This window comes from Neovison vison, chromosome 4 (genome assembly GCF_020171115.1).
Source record: "Neovison vison isolate M4711 chromosome 4, ASM_NN_V1, whole genome shotgun sequence".
Taxonomy (NCBI): Eukaryota; Metazoa; Chordata; class Mammalia; order Carnivora; family Mustelidae; genus Neogale; species Neogale vison.
Window position 1 is genome coordinate 133,147,653 of NC_058094.1, and position 26,091 is coordinate 133,173,743.

The following is a 26,091-nucleotide window of genomic DNA, read 5'->3' on the forward strand; positions in this document are numbered from 1 at the left end:
TCAGGCTGGAGCGTCGGCCCCCAGAGAAGTCACCTTGCACTGATGAGCTTTTCTGTCTGTCTCTCCCCTCGCAGGGCTACCTGACGACACCCAACTCCCCGTCAGTGAACTCTCGCTCCGTCACGTTGGGCCCATCGCTGTCGCTCAGCAACATCTCAGGGGTATCTGTGAGATCGGACCTGAAGAAGCGGCGGGCACCCCCTCCCCCAACCCTGCCGGGCGCGGGGCCACCAGCGCAGGACAAAGTCTCGGAAAAGGTAGGCAGAGGGCGGCTCTCGGGACCAGTGCATCCACTAGATGGACGCGTGATTCTCTCTAGAAGTTTCCTGCATGCCCTACGATCCTTCCAAGTCGGTGGTTTTAGCAGGGAGAGCGTTGGGGTGAAAAGTGAAACTTCCCGTAGGAAGTCAAGGTGAGACGCCGAAGTTACTTCAGCCGTGGGAGGAGGGAAAGCTTTTGTGCTTTTAGTCACGAGAGGCTTGTGCTTGCCGACTAGTGTCTGTTCTCTCTTCAGCATTGAAATCTGGGGCATCATCAGGATCGCTTCGTGAGAAAATCACGTGGGCCAGGACACTGCGAGAATCTGGAGAGTGTATGGGGAAGGGACGATAGGTGACATCCGCATAAGTCAGACTCACAGGACAGCAGGGAGGAGTCACTGTCTGTGTGCTACAACACTTGTGGAGACTGCGTGTGTATGAAGCCATGCGTGTTAAATTTATCTTAGAGCAACTTAATCCCTTTGCAAGGAGTTGTCATTATGTGTGGACGGGAATGCGCCTTTGTCCCCAGGTTCTGGGGTCTCAACTGGCCTTCTCTCTTGGCATGTGTCTGCGTAACCGTATAACACTAGTAAAAGTCCCCAAACCTCACTTCTCGGGGCCAGGCAGCTCCTTGACCATGGCTCCTCTTCTGGTGGCTCGGAGTGGGGCATGGTTGACTTGGGAAGTACACCATGTATTCTCCAGCATCCTTCCTCATTGGAGTGGGCAGTAGCAGGGACCAGCACCCGGGGTGGCCAGGATGGGAGCGGGCTTTTGAATCCGGGAGAAGATGAGTGCCCCCAGCAGGCCTGCTCCGTGCATATGCCGAGACATGGGGTCAACCTGCAGAGCAAGTAAGGATGCATTATTCTTCATGAAGCTGCGAGGTTTCCCAGTGATGGGCACTCCAGGTTCCTAGCGGAGGCTGCAGGTAGGGGGCGGGGACACCACACAGCAAACAGGAACATTTTAGAACCCGCATTTATTCTCATACAGGGGATTAATGTCCTCTCCTTCTGCCTCAGTGTCCCTTGGCGCGTCCTTGTGTCATATGAGCTGAATGCTTCACCTTCCTGCTAGTCCTGGCTGGATCCCTCTTTCACTCATCCTTACAATGGCTTCCCTTAAAATAAGCTGGGAACGAAGCTGTACCTCCCAGGTGGGAGGCTTGGCCCAGAGTTATGCTTAGAAGTTACCCGAAGGGCTCTCTGGAGCCACAGACTTCTCCGTTTCCTTTTCATCCTGGTTGTCGGCCTGTCCGTCAGTCTTTTTGTTTTGTTTTGTCTAAGGCTTATTTATTTTAGAGGGAGAGAGAGAGAACATGCAAGCAGGGGGAGGGAAAGGGGGAGACAGAGAGAGGCCCAAGAAGACTCCATGCTGAGCTCAGAACCCAGTGAGGGGCTTGATCTCCTGACCCTGAGGTCATGATCTGAGTCAAAACCAAGTCAGACGCTTAATCTCCCAGGCCACCGAGGTGCCCCTGTCCATTCATCTTCATAAATCTTAACAAATCTTCCCCTTTCCCTCCAGGGGTGATCTTTATTTCCAGAGACGCCCCCCCCCCCTTGCCCTGGCCTCATTCCCACCTCCAGACCTTTTCCAGCCATGCCCTGCAGATCTGTTGGGAAGGCCTGCAACACGATGTATTTTAGAAGAAAGTATTTTGATTTTTGTGTTTCTTAAGCCTTTTCTAATGCCACGAGGTTGTTCTGAGGTCTCCATGATGTCTTAGCTGTCCCTTGATGCGAAGAACTTTAGGCACAACTAGCCCCTCGTTTGGTGCACTTGCTTGGTTAAAGGGTGACAAGACAGCACAGTGACCTCCGGGGGGTGAGTGTGCTGTGGGCCTCCCTGTTTTGCCAGGGTTTAGAGTCTGAATGTTTTCATAACCCACAGACCATGTTTCCAGCGTTTAGCACTTTTCATGCAGTCCCCTGTGGCAATGTCTTTTTGCTTTCGATTGGGAGGGATGTTTCTTTTGCAGTGAAAATCATGAATTCCGAGATCATGGTTCCTTATGTTTGTTTATTTGTTTGTTTTCAATGAGAATTGCGTTTTTCCCTAATGTTAGAGTGTGGACATGCAAAGCCCGACCAGCCTTTGTAAAACAGTCTTCCATACAGAGAAGCTGTTGTGTTTTTCAGATTTTAACATGCGTCTCCAGAGTGGATAAAGTCTGCTGGAGTGGGAGAATGTATAGTAGGTAGAGAATCAGGAATTCTGAATGAAAAATAAATAGTTCTCTATACCCTGAATAATGAACAGGGTTCCCTGCGAGGCAGTAACAGCTTTTTACTGAAATCTGTTTTATTTGGCACTGAATGAGTGGAGAAATTGGCTCCCAGAAACCCTCTCCTTTTTAAAGCATATGAGTGGCAGATGGATTAAATTTGAGCATTTGCTAGGACCATTTCTTTTTTCCTTTTTAAATGAAAGGTATTTTGTTATTTACTAATTTCTGGGAAAGGAACCCAAAAATGTGTTGTTGTCATTGTTGGGGAAAAACGTCAATTCCTTCTTCATGAACTTCCTTCCATATAAAGATAAGATGTTTGTTTGGAAAGCCTTATTTATATGCAACTGTTGCTAACACCAATATCCTGAATGAAAAGGAAAGGCTTATTTTTTCAAGGACATGACTAGTTTTGGAAAAGGAACATGTGTCGCTTTTCTTACTTTAGAAGATTTTTTTCTTATCCTCTGGTCTGAAAAATTAGGTGTTTCCATATTCAGGTCTTAGAGGGGGAGCAATTTCAGCCGTATCCCGGCTCTTGAGAAACATTCTCAAAATCGCAGTCTTTGCATGCCTGTTTGTTACCCGATGATAATCACGGCACGGTCATTGGTATTGGTATTTGTAATTTCTGAACCTACTTTTCAGAGTGTTTCCCAGAGGTGTTGGAGCGAATGGAAGAAATTAACGGTGTCCTCGTGCAGGCCTGTTAGCAGAGAAATTGGCAAGGCAGGTGAAGAGACGTGTTATCTTTCCAGAGGAGAAGCGCTGTCCGGGCCAGCCGTCTTCCCCTCCCCTGGTACCATGAATGTAGTTTTAATCAAGAGGAACTTTCAGACAGGAATGATATATATGTGAGGGCACCATATGCTAAGTCAGTATTTTTCAGACTTAAGTGAGCATTAGAATCACCCCCAAAGGGCTTGTTAAAACCCACTTGACTTAGCTCCGCCCTGAGAGTTTCTGATTCAGGAGGTCTGGGGCAGGGCCTGAGAACGGGCGTTCCAGCAAGTTCCCAGGCAAACCCCGCTTTGAGAACCACCGCGCCATGTGCCGCCTCGCCCTGATCCGCCCACGCAGACTCGGGACTAACCCGTGTGGAGAGGCCACGTGGTGTAAATATTCTGAACCGATCTGGAGAGAGTCTCCAGCAGCAAAGTTACCTGGAAATGAATGAATCCGAGCTATGTAATAATACTTGGGTGCAGGTCGCCATGGAGTTAGCTGAGGCCTGACGTTGGATGTTAAGATGGATAAATAGCTCTTGCTTCTTCTTGCTGGGACCCCAGGAGTGCTCAGGGGAGGGACAGAGGGATTGCCTCTTCCAGACAGGATTTTCCTTCCTTTTGAGATTCCATAAAGTCCTCACTCCGCTTTGTGCTGAGACGACCTGGCGCCTTGTCCCTGGCCCCGATCAAGGGCACGGTCCTCGCTTGCCGCTGCTGTGTGTGGGCCTGACCCCTTTTGTATGCAGCTGTCCCCAAGGAGACTTGTCTTCCTGTCCCTGGTCACAACCCCTCCAGCTATGGACCAGCCTGGACTCAGACTATGAGAAGGGCTGCAGAGACAGGCGCCCACACGGGCCCCTCTCCAGTCACTCTCTGGTCCTCCGTTTTCCTCCTCTGCAGAATGGGAACACTAAAAGCAGCCTTCGCAGGTTCATGATGTAGAGGTCAGAGCAGGGGGCCTGGAGTGGCTTCCTGAGTCCAGATCCCAGCTCTGTCACTCCTTGTAGACTTTGGGGAGTCCCTCCTCTCCCACACCTCCATCCCTGAGGTGTGCAGACCACACAAACAGGTGGAGTGAGAGCCAGGTATCAGGGGATCTGGGAGCCTGAGGCAGGGAGGGCTGGGCGGTACTGGGGGAAGCCTTTATGGCCGGGCCAGCCTCCTGCATGAGCCAAGTGGGGGACTAAACCTATAAATTAAACTCTGCCCTGCTGCAAATATCAAAGGCAGTGCCGAAAGTTGCCATGCCCCTGGGGCAGGTTCAACCTGTTAAATGGTGCCACACCCCCCTTGTGGCATTTTTGCTGTCAGTCACAGACTGAACACCCTGTTCACTAGTCCACACTGTCCGAGAGTATCGGGACACGGTTGTTCATCCCTTTAAGCCTTTGGGGCCCTCTCTCTGAGAAGAACGGGAGTAGAATCCTGGCCAGTAATCCATTAGGTGACTCAGTTTACCTGTTCAGGATCAAAGCAATCCTGTACATCACACTCGCTCACTTCTGCCTCTGTACAACACTTTGTTGGCTACAGAGCGGCTTCTTTTGCTGTTCTGTCAGTTGATTAAAGAATAACGTGTGGGACTTTACTAGAAAATGCTGTGCTGTCTAACATGAGTTATCATTTTCCACAAATGTAGAATAAACAGCTCTTCATTATTTTTTCAGTCGGCACATGGTTCTTCTATGCCTGCTGTTGTGCCTGTAACAACTATAAATCCTTTTTTTATTGTAAGTAAAAGTAATTCAGAAAGTATTTTAGCTATCCAGGCCTTCTGTTGTCCCATAGTACTTGAATTATTGCGTTCATTGCAGAAAGCGTTCAACGCCGTAAACTTCCAACATGACAAGTGCACTTGTACATAAGCTCAGGTTTGTTGCACTGGGATGAAAAGAGCTGGTGGTACTGGCCGTTAAAATGAGAGAGGGTGGAGCTTGGTGCTATGATCAGTTACTGGTATGTTTGTCCATGAAACATTGCTTGTGTATTTGATAACTGGGTTGAACAGCTGCGGTTTGCAAACTTGCGAGCGAGAATTGATACTTATTCCTTGAGTATCTCGGTGCGATGTACACAGAAACACACAGCGTTTTGTATTGTGTAAATAGTTAGGGTTATCTGCACATGTGAGAAATTAGGCAAAAGTATTCCCGCTTGAGGTTCCATTTCTGGAAACATCATGAGAATCAGGTGATTAGAATATTACGAGAGATTGTAAAACCTTGCTGAGCATACACCCAATGAAACATTTCATCCAGAGTTAAAGTGTGCATTTGATGGTTTCTGTCACGGTGTATCACCTTATTCTGGCATGTTCCTGACCTCGTTCTGTGTCCCAGTCCACAGCAGAGAGAAGGCCCCAGCACGGCAGCCCCGGCAGCCCTAGGGCAGGAGAGTCCACACCGAGCAGGGCCACGGATCAACCCCACACCGGGGTGATCTCAGATGCGCTCTCCTGTCTGCTGTTAGGACGGACATCGTTGCTTATGAAATTGAGGATGTCGGAGTGAATGGGATCCCTATTTCCGTGGAGCCATGCCCAAGGTCCTCCTGGGGTGAAGGCTTCTTTGAGTTCTCTGACCTGCCTCACGGTGATGGTTAATTTGTTTCTGGCAAAGTGGATGATGCTTAGGGACTTTTCAAAAATTATTCCTCAATTACTTTTCAGGGGCGCCTGGGTGGCTCAATGGGTTAAGCGTCTGCCTTCGGCTCAGGTCATGGGATCAAGTCCCACGTCAGGCTCCCTGCTCAGTGGAGAGTCAACTTCTCTCTCTCCCATTCCCCCTGCTCGTGCGCTTGCTCGCTCGCTCTCTCTCTCTCAAATAAATAAATAATTAAATATTTTTTACAGAATTATTCTTCACAGTAATAAAGACCTTTGATGACCTCCGGCAAGTGGGCGGTGCTCACAGGAGCTGCCCCTGCATCTGGCTTCCCAGAGCGCTGCCCTGGCCAGGCAGGATTTGAAGGTCGGCGCAAGAGAGAAGAGTGGTCCCTTCAATCTGCCCACATGCCGGGGACCCAGGAGGGGAAGAGGCCCCACCTGGACCGACCCCTGTGTGACATGAGGCCAGGTCTGCAGACTCACTTCTCTCTGTCACGCCCCAGTCAGCAAGGCCTGATCCCCCAGCCAACCACTCCCCCCGCCCCCACTTCACCCACCTTAGCACCCTGGTCCAGGCTCTCCTGCTCCCCTGGGACGACAACCACTGCAGCGGCCTCTTCCGTGGTCCCCACTTCTGCCCCTCCCCTCCGACTGCAGACACTACTAGGCAACACTTGCCATACCAGAAGTGGGGGTCCATCTCCCCTTTGCATACACTGGAGAATAACCCCACTTCTTACCCGGTCCTGCCAGCCTCCATGCTCCGGGCCCAGCTCCTCTGCCGGTGCTCCTCACCCTCTGCCCAAAAAGACCTTTAACTTGTCCTGTCCACGGGGCCTGCATCACGTTCTCTTCTCACACACACCCTGCTTAGAGGTCACATCCCCATCAAGGCCTTCTTGACCATCCATCCTCTGATCCCAGTCTGTGCCATCTCCCGTTCTGTCCTGTTTCTCTTCCAGTTCTGACACGGAAGCCCAGAGGCAGGGGGCATCGCCTCCGGACTCACTGGCATGTCTCAGGGTCTAACATGGTGTCAGCACATTGGTGAACACTTTCACTTTGTGCATACGTAATTCATTTATCAGGCATGCGAAGACGGGTCCTCTCTAAGTCAAAACCACTGATTTCAAAATAGAATGTGAAGGGTAATGAGTTGCCTTGCTCACAGAGCCTACTTAGAAATGGCGACAGATTGGGCCAGAACCCATACTATTTGCTCTTCGCTGCAGGAAGAGACTGCATATGAGCCCAACAGGTGCAAGCTTCTGCCAGATGCCAGAGCTGAAAATGACCCTCCAGTGTAGACGGGCGGAGGTGTGGGAACTGTGTGTGGAAACGGGCATGGAGGAGCCTCTGTGGGCAGGAGCTGCTACGCAGACAGGGACTCCCAGGAGTGGTCAGCCTCTGAAGATGGGACACGCACACACATGCACACACACGTACACACATTCCCCTGCGCCTGTGCTCCATGAGGATGAGCAGAATGGGGCACCTGCAGCCCAGGGGAGGGGAAGGAGCCACGGGCGCGACCCTGCCCTGTAGTACATTTCTCATCTGTTAAGTGGGTGCGGGAGCCTCCCGCAGTCTGGAGACAAATGGAAGGCTACTGAGGGAAGCAGCAGAGAGGGAACCTCTCTCTTCTCTCGCCTTCCCTCCTCCCCACCTCCTTTCTGTATGTCTCTGGTTTTCTTCAAAAATAACCCATGCCCGGACACGTGTGTATCTCTCCGTGTGTGTGGCTCTCTTCCTCCGTCCGTAAGGCTGCCTGAATTGTTGGCCTCACCCGCACAGCCCCTCTGGAGAGTTTGCTCATTGTGACGGCCCTTCTTTAGCCAAGGTGAGGAAACTGAGTCAGGCTGGGCCCGCTGCTGGTCAGAGACGGCACAGCCAAGGGCTCAGACCTACTGGGCATCCTCCACTTTGCATGGGGACCCTTCTAAATTGGGGGAGGGGGGCTGGGCCTGTGCCCTGACCTGCAGAGGCAGACCTGTGGAGGTCAGTGTGCCTCGGGCGGCCATGTTCCGTCTGTGACTTTGTCAGCGACGCACAGGCCTTAGTGAGGAGGCAGAGCCGGCATCCAGGCGGGGAGCCCTGCATGTCAGGGACTCGTCCCAGGGTTTGATCAGACGTCCTTACAATCCCAGGGCAGCTGCCAGGCTTCCTCTCAGGGGTGACGGGGGACTTTCCACCTCCCCGCTGTTGACTGAGCGACGCACTTTAATGTTCTGGAATACCGTGGGAGCGCCGTGTTTCCATTTCCTTCCCGTGTGGCACTGCCGGCCCTCCTCTGAAGGTCAGGAGGAGGCCAGGGCTTAGCCCTTTGTGTCTTGGAGCTGCAAGTTGGTAATTCAGCAGAGCGTCTCTCCCTCAGGGGGTGGATTGGCTGCAGATGGCCCCTTCCACCACCCGGTCACCAGCAAGAAAGCCCCTCTCTGTCCCTGTCCTCCTCCTGCCAGCCCTACCCTGTCCTTGGCAGGCAGGCAGGGAGATTGAGGCCTTTGGCTTTCTCTGTGTGTTTGTTTCTGGGCCCACCGTGAGTGTTTCTTTCTTTATAAAACAAACTTCGTCAACAAAAGGCAGGCGGAGCACCCCTCCCCCTAGAAGGCCCCCTCCCCTGCTTCTCGCCCCAAAGCAGGTGGAACCAGTGACTTCCTATGGGAAAAAAAAAAAAAAAAGGTGTTTTCCTTTTCGCAGAGTGCAAAACCCCTATGATGTGTTTGTTCCCTGCTGTTGTGGTTTCTCTCAGGATAAAAGCCAACTTCTCCCAGGCACGTTGTCTCGTGCATTTGGGTTGGAGGCGACTGTCTGATGGGCTGGGAGGGGGTGCATTCCCCTCTCCACAGCCCCTGTCCCTGTCTGCGGGCATGATGAGCAATCCCCCGGACACTGTGACTTGTAGGACATTTTACAGCATTTGGGATTTTCCACGTCAGTCACTTTGTAGTGGCCTGTCACTCTCCTCAGAGGGTCTCTCAGCAGAGGTCAGTAAGGTACCCCTCTGCAGAGCCTCAGCGACCGTCCCTGTCCCTACAGCCTTGAGCACGCAGTGTAGACTCGGCCATCCACTTGGCTGAATCCCGACCAGGGACAATGACCTGTTCCCGTAGGTCCCAGCCCCACACACAATGCCTGGCGTGCAGTCTCCCATCACTGAGCGTTTCATAAACAGACGAGTGGGGGCTGATGACAGAAGGGGCTGCGAGCTGCGTGGCTTCTCTTCAGCCATGATAAATAGACTGTTGTCTACCTGGAAGGCCTCCAGCGACACACACAGGGAGAATGGGTCTTGAGCTCGATGGCTCACATGGTGTGCATATCCGCCGGAGGCTCAGATGCTGGGGGCAACTGGGCAGGAGGCCTGCCAGGACCCAGAGTGATCCTCAGCGAGGTGACATTCGAGGCTGAGGGGGCATCAGGGTCTCTAACAGCCCCTAGCTCCGTCGCTCCCGTGTCCCCCGTGCTGTAGGCTCTGGACAAGTGTAACCCCACACCCACGTCCTATGGAGGCTGCTCCATGGGCTCCAATCCAAGGCTGACCCTGGCGCCCCTAGATTTCCGGTGCTAGAATGGTTGCAGATGAGGAAAAGGCACAGGCATTTTGGGGGAGCCAGGAGTCATTTGAGTCTGGGAAGGGTCTACAGTAGCGTGATGCTGGGGGAGAGGTGGCTCTGGTCCCACACGACTTGTCCGCTGGGGGGACGGTGTCTTGACACCACATTTTGAGAGGAAAAAAATGAAAATATGCCAGGGAGAGAACATTCTAGAAACTGGAGAGTCTAAAAATAGCAGAAATGAGGATACTTAAGCAGAGGAATGTAAAGGCTCACTGAGATGTGACGAGTTCCTACCCTGAGTAGAGGCTACGTCCAGAGGACAGAACGGGACCAGTGCATGGGCCCACTATTCTAGAAATGCTTGTCTTCATGGACTATAGAAAAGAGTCTCTCATGAGGCAGAGCTGGGGTGCTGGCATGACGATGTGGGGAAACACTATGTGGCACTCACGTGCCCGCCTGGCAAGGCAATGCCACGTCACCTGACGCTGTCATAGCCGCTCTTATGGGGACTGTGGGCTCCTCTTCATAGGGCACAAGCGTGCCGAGTGTGACTGGCTTGCCCAAGGCCCTGTCTGAGGAAAGGCTTTGTGGAACGTGTAGTAGTTCCTGAGGCCTCTCAAGGCCATCTCAAGGCTTAGAGATGGTCGACTCTGTCCCATGTGCTCGCATGGCCTTCCTGACGCACATGCACGGGTCTCTCCCTCTTCTACAAGGAATATGGGAATCGCCCTAATGGCCTCGTTTTATAAAGACCCTCTCTCCAAATACAGTCACATTCTGAGGTACGGGGATTAGGATTTCAAGGTGCAAATTTGGGGGGTGGTCAGTGTGTGCAGAATTTAGTCCATAACAAAAGGAAGCTGGGTTTCTGTTTATACACAGTTTTCTTGGCCATAAAGAATTCAAGAGCAAGTAAGATTCAGTGCTTTAAAGACTCTTAGTATTTAACTGGAGCAGACGTCTTATGTCCCCAACACCAGGGAATGGTCCTGGTCCAGGTAGATTATGGCATAGGCGTCCAATCTATGGGGAAATCTCCCTTGCTACTTTACTTTTCATGATTACCTGCTAATTCCCATGCCAGGGGCCAGAGACAAGGCTGGGTGAATGTGTCACTTCTAGATTCCTTCCCAGCAGGTGGCATGCATCGTGGATACAGTCCTGGCCTAGAAGGACAATCCGTCCAGGCAGGTAAGGTTTCAGCTGTTAGCTCCATGGGTGCTGAAGGCCGTTGTGCCACGCCAACCACGTGCAGAGTACACTCAGCCGCAGAAAGATTTCCAGGTCATCCGGTCCTTAGCCAGCTGGTCCCAAGGTCAGCATGAAGACAATTACAGTGACCCAGCAATGGCTCAGTCCTTGTGTTTCAGCTACTCTGCTAAGACCTCACAAATGTCAGCATTTCATTCAACCTCACCTGTATGATATCTGCATGAAGTAGGCACTAGTCCTGCCTGCAGGGTACCAGCAAGGACACAGGTCTGCCATGGTGAAGAGCGGACCCAGGGCCACACCAGTAAGTGGCAGAAGTCAGCCTGCAGAGACATCTTCCTTGCAAGAAGTTCTCCCATGTGGGCATGGAATAGGATCAGAGGGAAATGTGGGGCCATCAGGTGGCATTGTGTTTGAGTGGGAGATGTGGGCTTGAACCCCAGCTCTATCCCCCAGCAGGAGATGCCCTGGGGCTCAGGTGATGGCAGGTCACCTGATGGTGTATCATTACCATCAAGCTACCTTCCTCTCTTGTGATGTAGATTCTCAAGTGGGTAGAAGGTTTGAAACTGCTGGAGGGAAGGGGTCATGTTCATTTACTCACCATTGACTGAGAAGGCATGTGTTTGCTAGGGGAGAATGAAAACCCCCAAATTAAAAACAATTCTAGGGGCCCCTAGGGGGCACAGTCAGTTAAGCGTCTGTTCAGTCAGGTCATGATCTCAGGGTCGTGAGATCAAGCTCCGCATCCAGCTCCGTGCTCAGCACAGAGTCCGCTAAAGTCTCACTCTCTCCCTCTGACCCTCCCCATGTTTGTGGCGCTCTCTCTTTCTCTGTCTAAAATAAATAAATCTTTCAAAAAAAAATTCTAAAAATCTTCTTGGAAGAACAACATACCCCCTCCCAATTCTGCACCGCAGATCCCCTGATCATCCCACAGAGCGAATTCTCCATGCTCCCAAGTCCATGGAGCTGTTTCTCGACAGCCCATCCCACTTCTCGTGGAGGTGATCCTACAGTGGGAACATCTGGTGGAGTCAGGACAGAATCCGTTCACCTCCATATGTGCCCTGTTGGGGAAATGGAGCAAATCTGGCAGACTCGTCCTGAGGAACGCCAACCTGCTGCTGTCCCGGGGGTGACCAAGTCAGGGGACTGGATGTCGTTTGGGTTGCCAGAACCAAAAATGCAGAAGCTAGACACTGTGGAACCCTTTTATATTTTTTTTTTTATTTTTGTGGCTCTACCCAGTTTGCAAAAATCGCTTTTCCAATGTGTAATGGGGCTTTAGGAGTCTTGACAGGAAGAAAGGATAAAACAAGTGGGACCGTGTAAGTCTCTTTCAGACCTAGTCTAACTCGATCTGCTTTTGAGGCAACACTTTAAAACATAATTCTGTTATTGAGTCTTCAAATGTTGCAGATAGTGATGCCTGGGTGGCTCAGTGGTTAAGCAACTGCCATCACCTCAGGTCATGATCCTGGAGTCCCAGGATCGAGTCCTGCGTCGGGCTCCCTGCTCAGTGGGGACCCTTCTTCTACTCTGCCACTACCCCCACCTCATGCTCTCTCTCCAAATAAATAAATGAGGTCTTTCAAACAAACAAACAAACAAATGTTCCAGATATAAAGTACATCTTCCTGGTTAGCAAATCATCAAAAGTAGTACAACATTAAAGAATACATTTGCACTTTCCTCTTGAAAGAAACAGCCACGTCTAAGTTTTGTTTAGATCCTAAAAATGGAAAAGTGAATACAAAATGTATTATGATGCGGAACAGGTTTTTTGCTTTTTGCTTTTTTTTTCTCTCTTTTAATGTTGGGGGAAGTGGAAATGCTGGGAGATTGCTTATTTGGGACATTTCCTTCTTCCGCGAGGAGGCAAAGATGCAGATCTGCATTGTGTTCAGAGGAAGTCTTATTCCTTCATCAAAACAAACATCCATGTGAACCTGGAGTGTCCCATCCCGTTGCCGAGCCTAGGAAAACAGTCGGTGCCACAGACGAACTTCCTTGGGTGGAGATCACAGGGCGGAGGACACGGAGAGTTTGCAGAGAAAGGAAGTGGGAGCTATTTTCATGGTTTTACATCCACATTTTGTTACGGGCCCTTTCCTCCCCGACACTTCCAGCCACAGAAGCAAGCTTATTTGAAGATTCGATTCTCATGTATTTTTAGCTGTTGTCCAAGTGCGACATTTATGGAGGCCTCTGTGATAACATCACAATGAAAAGTGAGCTTGCTGCTTCCCTCCAGGTTCACGTTGTGGTTGACACAATGGAAAGGGAAGCTGGGCTTTATGTGGTGGCCTCACAGGTCTTACAGGTTCACTGTTTAAGTGTGTGGTTCTCGTCCTCATGCTCTGTCCCTCTTGTCACTTTTGGCTGTCGATCATGGTAACCAACGGTCTGTGTGTTTCTTATTATAAAGAGAACCTGGTAAAATGTGGTTTCATTGTTTTTCTTACCTTTGCATGTTGCTTCTTTGTATCTGAATATTTTTAGAACTCTTTCCATTCACCCTGATACCCAACAATCAGAACAGTGGGTTTTATAAATTTTTCATGTAAAAGACCCTAACTCCTCTCTTGGAGGCATCATCGGGCCTTTGGAACCGAACACCAAGGGCAGAGCCAAGGGCAGAGCCAAGGGCAGCCCCACTTGGTCTTAAACTTCCTTCCCAGCCTTCTCTGGTCTGGCTGCGTTGTGCTTACTTGCCCTTCTGTTTAGAAACATTTGATTTATTTCTCAGCCAACTTCACACAGTGTGAGTCTCTGCGAAGCTGTACTTGTCTGTATCAAAGGACGCAATCAACAGGGTGACCAGAAAACCTACAATGGGAGAAAATAGTTGCCAATCATATATCTGATAAAGTGTTAATATTCAGAATACATAAAGAAGGCATATAAAGCAACAATAAGAATTAACTCAAAAATAAGCAAAAGACTTGGATAGACATTTCTATGAAGAAAAGATGCAGATGGCCTGTAAGCCCAGGAAAGGTGCTCAGCATCACTAATGATGAGGGAATTATAAACCTAAACCAAGACGAGACAAGTCCTCACACCCCATTAGGATGGCTTCTATCAAACCAAGCAACCAAACAAACAAACAAACAAAAAAACCCAAAACAGAAGATAACAGCTGTGGCCCAAGCCGTGGGGAAATTAGAACCTTTGTGCACTCTTGGTGGGAATGTGAAATGGTGCAGCCACTATGAAAACCAGTACGGCGATTCTTGAAAAAATTTAAAAAAGAATTACCGTACGACCCAGCACTTCCACTTTGGGGTATGTAACCAAAAGAAATGGAGTCTCCAGATATTTTCACCCCCAAGCTGTTGGCAGCATTATTCACGACAGCCAAGAGGCAGAAGCAACCTGAGCTCCCCAAATGGAGAAAAGGATAGCAAATGCGGTAGACCCATACAGCGGGTATCATTTGGCCTCAAAAAGGAAAAATGTCCTGACACCTGCTGTGACCCTTGATACTATGCTAAGTGATAGAAGCCCATCCCAAAAAGACAAATACAGTGTGAGTCCACCTACATGAGATCCCTAGAGTCATCAGAATCATAGAGCCACAAAGTATACTGCTGGCTTCCAGGGGCTGGGGGACGGAGAATAAGGAGTTGTTCTGTGAGCACTGACTTTCCATTTTGCAAGATGAAGAGTTCTAGAGGTTGGTTATACACTTGGAATGTGCCTAACACTACTGAACCACATACTTAAAATATCTTTTCCTCTGAAACTAATAATACACTACTTGTTAATTAATCATATTTAAATAAAAATTTATTTTTATATTTCATATATTTTATGCAATTAAATTAACTAAAGAGAATAGTGATTCACCCCTTAAAAATAAATGATTATTGATAAGTGATTTCACCATTTCCTTTAAAAGGTAAATTCTTTAATGAAATATTTTTTTAAAAAATATTTTGTTTATTTATATGTGAGAGAGCTCAAGAGAGAGCACAAGCAGAGTGAGGGGCAGAGGGAGAAGCAGACTCCCTACTGAGCAGGGAGCCCGATGCGGAACTCCATCCCAGGACCCTGAGATCACGACCTGAGCCAAAGGCAGATACTTCGCCAGCTGAGCCACCCAGGTGCTCTACTGAGTCAAAAATTTTCAGTGAAGGTTCACTGATCCTAAGACACTTTTCGTGGGTAGATTTATTTACCAGTGAAATAACTTACACTGTAAATCCTTCACCTCCCACTCCATGTACTTTCTCCCTTCTTCACGTCACATCGTTTGGACAACATTGTCACGTTCCTCTCTGGTCCACTCAGGCTAGAGTTACAAAGGGCTCTGGAGTTCTCTCTCTCTCTCTTTTTTTCCCCATACTACCCTATTTACTATTTACTTTGTCTCCTATGTAAAGGTCACCAAAAAAGGACTCCAGCAAGAAATCTGAAATCATGGCATGTGTCTTGTGTCTTTGCAGAGGGTAAAAGAAGACTGTGTGTATTTAAATGAGATCTGTTCACTTGGCGGTTGTATGGTCTTTCTCATCCCTTTTCCATCTGTATAACTTTGGACAGGTCACCCGAAAGGACTTGCCAATCAACTGACCTGGGTCCTGTTTCCTCAAAAGTAGGATAAGGATAACACCCATACCTCTCTACTTAACCAAGGTAGTTTGGGAAGGCTAGTGTATTAATAGAACTTGTAGCAGAGCTTGCAAAATTAGCACAGATTTTCAAATATGTGAAGCCCTTCATAGATAAATAGTCTTTTTAAGTGAACAGCCTTACCCAGGGAATAACTTGGGAAACACTGAAATAATGACTATCAGCCTCTGCCCGTTTAGGTTGGGGGGCGGGGCACATGGGTTGTTGACTGCAAAGGCATTAGTGCAACAGATAATTGACCTGTATTTGAGATACACAATCTTACTTTTTCCCTTATGAACTTTACTTACTTTCCAGTTTCCATATTAGCATAGAGAGGCTTAAGACACAGTTTCTAATTTTAGAGGTGAAAGGGCCTTCTGCAAATCCAGAACAGGATCTTCATTGACTTTATAAACAAGGGCCCAAGGTTAATGGAGGTGCCCACAAAAGCCAGCCAGGGAGTTATAGTTTCTCGAAAAGAACTTAATTCTCAGATGGATGCTTTACAACTCTTATTTAGGAAATTAATAATTCTATTAGGACTGAGCTACGTCCTGATAGGAACTATTAGAAACTGTGTTCTCATGCACATTATTAGAATTACAACAGATTTTAGAATATAGACCCTGACGACTATGGTAACTCAAGAGAAATGATGAAATCACCAGAGAAACTTGATTTATAACCAGACAGAGGTCATCTTTATTTGTCAGATACTGTTCTTATGTTTTCGATAGATGGTTTTAATATTTTTATTTTCCTGAATCCAAGTGTGTTATTTCTGGAACTTTCTGGTCTGACCTATTACTCTCTGGGGACTTTAAATATATATGGGGAAATAAAAAGCTTTGGGGTGATTCTGGGAGTTTGGAGGCCAATGTCCTGTCTGAGAGAGTTCTGAGTCGCAGACATTGATGAGGTATCTCACATGACTCCCAGGAGACTGGAAAGCAGTGATTTGCAGTTGTCCTGCTTCTTTCATAACTGCTTCTCTGTGGCTGAATCCAGACTCTCTTCCCATGGTATAGAGCATAGCTTTGCTTCTTCACATGTATGCGGTGTACCTGGATGGAGGCTGTGCCTGGATTTGAACCCAAGGTGACATCAACTCTAACCTTTAGTCTATAACCCTGGAGAAGTTACTTTATCTCTGAAAGCCCTGAATTATAAGTCTAGAAAATAGACTTCTGGTCCTGGTGGCCAACATACCCTAACTGGCCTTCATTGATGCACATCCTTGTATGATCCCCTCTCTTTGGGCACACTGGGACCTGCAACTTCTCTCTGACCCATGGAATATGGATGTCACTGGCCTGATTAGGTTCCATTATAAGGTAAAGGTGATGGGATGTCACTCCCTTGATTACATTTTGCTCTATAAGATTCTATCTTAGCAGACCAGAGGGAGTGATTCCTCTGCTGACCTCAGACCAACACTCATGACATGAACTGCACTTGATGTGGACTGTGTGATAGGGAAATGCAGATGGTCTCTGGCTCCTGAGAACGACCCCCAGTCCATAGTAAGAAGCCAGGTCTCTCAGTCAGACAGCTGCAGGGACAGAAACTCTTCCAACAATCTCAGTGAGCTTGAAACTGGATATTCCAGATGGGAATACAGCCTGAATAATACCTTCACTACAGCTTTGTGAGACCTGAGTAGAAGACTCAGCTTATCCATGCTTGGACTGCTGACCATTAGGAACTACGAGACACAAATGTATGTGTATTTAAACTACTATGTTTATGTTAATGTGTGATGTAGCAAGAGAACATTAATATATATTCAATAGATTCTATATAGACTCAAGAAAGTAATCCATGACCACCAGGTTTCCTGGTCTGAAAGACCTGGATCAGAATTCATGGTGGCCACCAGCCTCTGGAAAGTTGGGGGAAGAATATCAGAAAGGAGAGAGCCAGAGAGCAGAAAATTTCTGGGTAAGTTCTGTCCAAATCTCAGGCTGAGCCTTGAATCATGCATTCAAGGGTCAGGCACCAACTGGCTAAGCTAAGAGTAAAAGAACTGAACCAAGATTTGAATTGCCAGGCAAGGGACAGAATTTTCACTGAGAGTCCATTTAGCTTTTTGCCTCCTAAAACAAAAAGAATTACTACTTCTCATAAGAATATAAGAGAATGCAATATGTTAGAAGTATAACATTTGCAATGGGCAGGATATAAGCCAAAATTAGTAAATATAAGGAAAACCAGGAAAAAATTATCTGTTCCTGTGAAAAAGGAGACAGTTAACAAAACCAACCTAGAGATGACGACCCAGGTGTTAGATTCAGCACAAAAAAAAATTGATGTCACTTGTAAATACATTTAACAAAATGAAAAATATGCTTATAAAATGGGAAAAAATCTCAGGAGATAATAAAAACCTTTAAAAAGAACCAAATGGAAATTCTAAAGTGGGAAAACACAGTGATTTAAATAAGAATGTCACTGGATGGGCTTAACAGCAGAATGAAGGTAACAAAAAAATAAATAAATAAAAGGAGTGAGGTTGAAGATAAATCAATAGAAATTCTCTAATTTTTAAAAAGAGACAGAAAAGGGGTGCCTGGGTGGCTCTGCCTTCGGCTCAGGTCATGGTCTCAGGGTCCTGGGATCAAGCCCCACATTGGGCTCTCTGCTGAGTGGGGAGCCTGCTTCCCTCTCTCTCCCTGCCTGCCTCTCTGCCTACTTGTGATCTCTCTCCCTCTCAAATAAATTTTAAAAAACATTTTTTAAAAATGAGAGACAGGAAAAGAAAAAAAAAAAAATCCTCACAGATGTGTGGAAACTACCAAAATCTCTGATGTTTGTCAATAAAGCCCCAGAAGAAAAAATATCTATATTTAAAGAAACAAGGGCCAGAGGTTTCCCAGATTTTGTAAAAGATATACATTGACAGATTTAAAAGTTTAATGAATCCAAACCAAATTTTAAACAACAAGCAAACTATACTTATGTATGTTATAGAGAAATTGCTTAAAAACAGACTTCAGGAGAAAAGTCTTAGGAACAACTAGAGAAAAATAACGTATTTTAAAAACTGGTGAATTTATCATCAGAAACAATGGAAGTTAAGAAATAGTGGAACATGGGGCGCCTGGGTGGCTCAGTGGGTTGAGCCGCTGCCTTCGGCTCAGGTCATGATCTCAGGGTCCTGGAATCGAGTCCCGCATCGGGCTCTCTGCTCAGCGGGGAGCCTGCTTCCTCCTCTCTCTCTCTCTGCCTGCCCCTCTGCCTACTTGTGATCTCTCTCTGTCAAATAAATAAATAAAAAATCTTTAAAAAAAAAAAAAAAAAGAAATAGTGGAACATGGTCTTCACAGTGCTAAGAGACATGAACTACTGTCAGTGTATTCAGTATCCAGCAAAAATACCCTTCAAGAGTGAAGACAACTTCAGACAGAAAGGAAGACAACTTTAGATTTAAAAAAAAAAAAAGATAAAGAATGTATTGCTGCCAGACATGAACAAAGAAAACACTAAAGGAAAATTTCATATTGAAGGAAAATAATACCAAATGAATCTTGGAATTTTGGAAGGGAATGAAGAATATTTTAAAAAAGATGGTGAAAGTCTGAGTAAATATAAAAGACTGGTTAATGTCTTTAGAAGTTATAATATATGCAAATGTTGTATAAATGCCAACTATAACAAAATATAGAAGGACACAGGGAGCCAAGGTGGCTTAGTCATTAAGGGTCTGCCTTCAGCTCAGGTCATAATCCCAGGGTCCTGGGATCAAGCCCCATGTCAGGCTCCTTGCTCAGTGGAAAGCCTCCTTCTCCCTCTCCCTCAGGCTGCTGCTTTCCTTACTTACATGTGCTCTTTCTCTCTTTCTCTCAAATAAATAAATAAAATCTTTTTTTTTAAATCTAGTATTTCTTCTTTAAAAAAAAATAAAATATAGAAGGACAGAATAAATGCATCTATGTGATTGCAAGGTATCTACATTTTACATAAAGTATTAATACTTAATCTAAATGACTTAATCTAAATGAACTTTTGTTCAGGATACATATTATATTCCTCATAGCAGCCATTAATAACAAATAATGCCTAGAGTATAGCTAAAAAACCAGTGAATGAATTTTCCCCCACTAAACTGTTATTTTCCAATGTGATTATAGACTTATCTGTTTCTCACTCTAATTCTGTCAATTTTTGCTTCATGTATTTTGAAGCTATAATTGGGCACATACACATATATGATTACTAAAACTTCCTGATACACTGACTCCTTTATGATTATGAAATGTGCTTCTGTAACTCTGGTAATATTCTTTTTTAAACTCTGTTTTATTTATCATTCATATTGCCAGCCCAGCCTCCTGTGCTTACTGTTTACATGGTATCTTTTTCTACCTATTCAATTTCTTTTTATTTAAAACAATTTTCTTTTTATTTAAAATAATTTTCTTGTGGCACCTGGGTGGTTCAGTCGTTAAACATCTGCTTTTGACTCAGGTCATGATCCCAGGGTCCTGGAATCGAGCCTTGCATCGGGCTCCCTGCTCGGTGGGAAGCCTGCTTCCCTCTCTTCTACTTCCCTACTTGTGTTCCCTCTCTCGCTGTGTCTCTCTCTGTCAAATAAATAAATAAATTTTTTAAAAAATAATAAAATAATTTTCTTGTAGCTAGCATTTTATCTATTCTGACAATCTAGACATTGTTCTTTAACTGTAATGTTTAGTCTGCTACCGGTTCATGTAATTGGTCATATGATCGGATTTAGGTATACTAACTTATTATTTGTTTTCTGGTTGTCCCTCTATTTTTTTTCCCTTACTTTACTTTGGATTTTAAAAATGTATTCACCCCAATAATAAATAAGGAGATTTAACTAGTAATCACAAACCTCTTGACAAAGAAAATCCCAGGACCAGATTGTTCAATGGATGAATTCTACCAAACATTCAAAGAAGAATTAATACCAATCCATCTTAAACCCTTTTAAAAAATAGAAGAGGGAACACATCCAAATTATTTCCATATGGCTTGTGTCACCCTGATACTAGAGCCAAAGACACTGCAAGAAAACTATAGGCCAACATCTTCGATAAACATAGGTCCAAAAATCCTTAATGCAGTACTAGCAAATTACATTCAACAGTACATTCAAAAGCTTATAAACCACAACTGGGTGAAATTTGTCCCTGGGGTACAAGAATGGTGCACATGTGCAAATCAATGAGTGTCATTTGCCACATTAGTAAAGCAAAAGCAAAAAAACATACATGGTCATCTCAGTAGAGGAAGAATAAGAATTTGACAAAGTTTAACATTCATTTAGATTTAAACTCTCAACAAAATAGGTATAGAAGGAACTTCACACATTGAAGGCCATATATGAGAAGCCCACATCTAACATGAGAGTCAACAAGGAAAATCTGAACAATTTCTCTGTAAGATCCAGTACAGGGCAAGGACACCCACTTGAACCATGTCTGTTTAACATAGACGTCCTAACCAGAACAATTAGACAAGAAAAAGAAATAAAACCCAAATAAGAAAGGAAGAAGTGAAATTATCTTCTTGCAGATGACATGATCATATATGAATAAAACTCTAAAGACCCAACAAAAACAATAACAAAAAAAACTAGTACAACTAATAAATGTAGTAAAGCTGCAGAATATAAAATCAACATGCAAAATCAGCCACACTTCTATATCAATAAACTATCCAAAATGGGAATTTAAAAAATAATATCATTCATAATAGCAACAAAAAGAATAAAATACTTAGTAATAAACTTACTGAAGAAATGAAAGACTTGCACACTGAAAATTGTAACACTGATGAAGGAAATTAAAGAAGACACAGATAAATGGAAGGGCACCCATGTTCATGGATTGGAAGAATTAATATTGTTAAAATGTCCATACTGTGCAGTGATCTACAGATACAAATACTGCAATCCCTATCAAAATCCTAATGTTGTTTCCAGAAATAGAAAAAGCAATCTTAACGTTCATATGGAACACAAGACTGAGTGGCCAAAGCAATCTGGAGAAGAAAAGAAGGAGAGGGAGGGAGAGGGGAAGAGGAGGAGAAGAAGAAAAAAAAAAATGAAGCATCACACTTCTGGATTTGAAAATGTATTACATAATAGTATTAATCAAACAGTATGGTCCTGGCATAAAAACAGACATATAAACCAGTGGAACAGAATAGAGAGCCCCCAAATAAATCCATGCATCTAAAAACCCAGTCAAGTAATCTTCAACAAGGGTGCTAAGAACATATGATGGAAAAAGATAGTCTCCCATAAATGGTGATGGGAAAACAGGATATTCACATACAGAAGAAAGAAATTGGACTTTAATCTCAACCCATATACAAACATCAACTCAAAAGATATCAAAGACTTAAATGTAAGACCTGAAAGCATGAAACTACAATAAGAAAACAGGGAAAATGCTCCTTGATACTGGGCAGAGTTTTTGGGGGGTATGACATCAAAAGCGTAGGCAACAAAAGCAGAGATAAATAAGTGGAATTTTATCAAACTAAAAAATATTGGCACAACAGAGGAAGCCCAATCAACAAAGCAAAAGGGCAACCTACAGAATGAGAGAAAATAATTGCAAATTATATGTCTGATGGGTTCATATCTAAATATATAAGGCACTCACATGACTCAAAAAAAAAAACAATCCAACTAAAAAATGGGCAAAGGACTTGAACAGACATTTTTTTCAAAGAAGACATACAGATGGCAGCAGGTTTATGAAAATATGTTCAATATCACTAGTCATCTGGGAAATACAAATGAAAACCACAATGAGGCTATCACCTCATCATGGGTAGCTATTATGGGGGCACCTTGCTTGCTCAGTTGGTAGAGAATGCAACTCCCAATCTCTGAATGTCAGGGTCATGAGTTCAAGACCCACTTTGGGCATGGAGCCTACCTGATGATGATGATGATGATGATGATAAAAGAATCTCATCAAGAAGTTGAAATTAACAAGTATTGGCAATAATGTGGAGAAAGGGGAACCCTCATGTACTGTCCAGCCACTCTGGAAACAGAATGGAGGTTCCTCCAAAAATTAAAAGTGGAATACCGGTATGACCCCAGCCATCCCACATTGGGGTATATTTCTGAAAAAAAAAAAAAAATGGAATCAGGTCTTTGAAAAGGTTTCTCCATCTATCATGTCTATTATAGCATTATTTATGATAGCTAAGACATGGAAACAACCAAAGTCTGTGGGTGAATGAATGGATGAAATATGTCCTGTATCTACACATTGGAGTACTATTCCCCCCCCCAAAAAAAAACAAGGAAATCCTGGCATTTGCAACAACATGAATGAGCCTGGCCGGAGGGTATTATGCTAAGTAAAATGTCACAGGGTGAGACAAATACTGTATTATTTCACTTTTATCTGGAATCTCAAAACAAACAAAAGTTGCATAGAAATAGTGGGTTGCTGGTTGCTGGGGGGTGAAGAGAGAGGGGCTGGTGGGTGGTTGAAAGTGGTCAAGGGGTACAAAGTTCCAGTAATAAGAAGGATAAGTTCTGGGTTTGAAAGTATAGTAGGGTGACTATACTTAAAAATACTATATTACAGGTGCCTGGATGGCTCAGTCAACTAGACATCCAAGTCTTAACTTTGACCCAAGTCATAATCTCAGGGTTGGGAGACCAAGTCCCATGTCTGGCTCCTCACTGAGTGTAGAGTCTGCTTAAGATTCCCTCTCTTCCTCTGCCCCTCCCTGCCACTCACTCTCTCAAAAACAAAACAAAACAAAAACTATATTACATATTTGCAAGTTGCTAAGATTTAAATGTTCTCACCAAAAAAATTACATATGAACATAAGGATATGTTAACTACCCATTTCACAATATAAACATCAAATCTTGATATCATACACCTTAAATGTATGCAGTGTTATATGTCAATTCTATCTAATAAAGCTGGAAAAAATAAATTATATAAATAATAAAACAATAAAAATAAATGACCCAAGGCAAAGAAGAAGGGTTATAAAGGACCGTGGTGCAGTTGAAAACAGAAATATAACTTTTGACTCTCGAAATTTACCTATTAGTGTGGATTTACCAGAGAGACAATCTGCTCAGGCAGGGATGGTTAGCTTCACAGTGGCGTTTTAATCACAACACTTGAGCCCAATAAGATACAACAGCAGGTGGCTACAAAATTATTACCGTGGTACAAGTGTGTACTGCAGCTTCTTTTATGCAGTTACCATTGATCTTGCATTTTTTATGTTTACATTTCTCTCAACTATGAATCATGCCACATACAGTCTGTAAGTGGGTGTGTCAGTCTTGACAAATTTTAACTTTTTATAATAGATTTGTGTATATCCTATCATAGTAAATAAAAAATAGGCTAATCATCTACACATATTCATTAATGACATACCTAAGTTTTTCTTAATTTTTTTCACTATTTCTAGGCCATGTAGTTCATCTGTGAGGTTTTCCAGATCATTGCAGATCTCCAAAAATTTTCCCAGTAATTGATTGGAAAACATCTGCATATATGTGAACCCATGCATTTCAAACTCATGTCATTCAAGGGCCTGAATAAAAATGAAAATACAGCTTATTTAAATTTATGGGATGCAACTAGAGCAGTGCTTATGGGGAGCCTTATAACCTTAAAGGTTTGTATCAGACAAGAAGGAAAACTAAAATCAAAGACTTAAGGTTCTCTCTTATGCAGCTAGAGAAAGTAGAACAAAATAAGCCCTAAGGGGGAGAAAATAAAGAGTAGGAATCAGTGAAAACGAAACTAAGAAGATAACAGAGAAATTGAATGAAGCCCGAGCTGTTTCTTCAAGGTTGGACCAAATGTTCCACCCTTCTCTAGACCGGTCTTAAAAAGCAGAGGGGGTGGGCGCCTGGGTGGCTCAGTGGGTTACAGCCTCTGCCTTCGGCTCAGGTCATGGTCCCAGGGTCCTGGGATCGAGCCCCACATCGGGCTCTCTGCTCAGCAGGGAGCCTGCTTCATCCTCTCTCTCTGCCTCTCTGCCTACTTGTGATCTCTGTTAAATAAATAAAAAAATTTTTTTTTTAAATTTAAAAAAAAAAGCAGAGGGGACATAAATCACCCAGATGAAAAAAGAAAATCGACCTGTGAATACAGTTCTATGAACATTAAAGAGAGCGTAAGGAAATGGTGTGGACTTGATACAAGCAATTTGGAAAACTTACATGAAATGGACAAATTCATTGAAAAAATGCAGCATTCCACGCTGACCCGAGCTGACCCAAACGGGTGCCCCAGCACCGGGAGTACCGGGCACCGGCAGTCTTCGCAAACACGCGTCCCGGGAGCATGTGCGCGCTCTCGTTCCGCCGCACATCTCGAGAGCCTGCTCCGTGCTTCGGGCAGATCGTGGGCTGCTCTCAAGGCGCTGGTGTCGGCGGGATCCGGAAAATAAACCAGAGAACCAACAAATAGTTTTTCTAGATGGGAGGACAATGAGGAAAGTGAGCTGGTGATGGAACAGGGTGGCTGACGCGGATTCTGAGGTGGTGACGCTCCTCACTGTGCGGACAACGGAAGGCTTGGAAGGAGTTGGCCTCGTGACGGTCTGGGACACGCACGCTCCAGGCAGGGGCTGGGTGCCGCAGAGGCTGTGCGTCAGGACACACGTGTGTGCGGGGACAGAGTGGTTGATGTGTCATTTGGAGGGAAACGTCCAGGTTAGGCTGCTGGTGAGCCCAATTTTGTGTTTCACGTTCAGTGAAAAAGCAGATTATCTGTTTGTTCACGGCCCCCTATCCTCCCGCGTCTGTAACAGAAACGAAAATTCCACAGACTTCTTTCTGTGGCAAGGGGAGAACCACCCCGACATCTCCCTCTATCTGGTGACGGTTAGTGGCAGAACATGTCACTGATGCTGGCCCAGTTCTAGAAAGTGTTCTTCAGCGAGTTGGAGCGGATGACCCCACGGTCCCTTGTGCTCTTGACTGTATTTCTTTCCTTCAGGTCAGATTAAATCGATGAGCCTTGCTTGGCCTGTGTGTTCTCAGGTCCCCGCAGAACTTCTGAAGAAATGGGGGAATGCCACGGGGACAGCACCCGGGACCTCTTGGTGCTTCTGCAACTACCTCTTGCAACACTGTCCACACAGAAACGGCGCCTGTGCCGGCGCTGGGCAACTCTGGTTTCTTTAATCGTTGCATTTTCTCCTAAGTATGAGGTTTTAGCTTTGGAAAGCAATGTTTCTGTGAAATGCCCAACTGAAAACACTCCTTATTCATTCTGTATTTGGAACAGTGGTCAGGCCTTGATGGCACTTCCAGTGGGAAGGGGGCAGCATGGAGGTTGGGGCCGGCAAAGCAGCCATGCTGTGGTGTCGCAGGTCACCCTGTGTGGCCGCAGCTGCCCTTCGCACCGCAGCGTGTGCAGGGCGGACCCTATTGGCTGCATGTTGAAGATGGAGGTCTCTTGTGGAGGCCCAGAGTCTCTGTTCCGGGTCTTTCTGCCACAGCCTCATATATCTAATTGGCAGAATACCTAGAAGATGTGCACATTTGCCAATGCTGGTTTTTGCATCCTGTGTGGCCTTCCAGTAAGGAGGCCAAAGAGGGCCGTGTGTGTGTGTGGATGTAGGTCGTATGGAAATGTTTCAACTCGGTCATAGCCTCCTGATTATCTTATGCGATGCACATAAAACAGGCAACCTTAGATTAGAAGAGAGCCCCACTTAATTCTGTCAAGTTCAGGTTTCGTATTTCTAGTAAACTGCAACATTAGGAGGTCCTGAGAACAGCAAATAACACACTTCTGGTATGGGAAAGAGATGACTTCAACTAATAGTGAAAAGGACCGAGTCCTTCATAAAGGACTCATTCAACCATAGAAAATGTTTTC

General features: G+C 45.4%; 1 protein-coding gene across 3 annotated transcripts in view; it reads left to right on the forward strand.

The window, feature by feature from the left end:
* The window catches only part of COBL (cordon-bleu WH2 repeat protein), a 260,358-nt gene that overhangs the window by 148,386 nt on the left and 85,881 nt on the right, over window positions 1-26,091 (forward strand). For all 3 annotated transcript variants that reach the window (XM_044245688.1, XM_044245687.1, XM_044245686.1), the window contains exon 7: window positions 75-257. In XM_044245688.1, coding sequence (XP_044101623.1) covers window positions 75-257 — 183 coding nt within the window. The remainder of the gene's footprint in view (window positions 1-74; window positions 258-26,091) is intronic.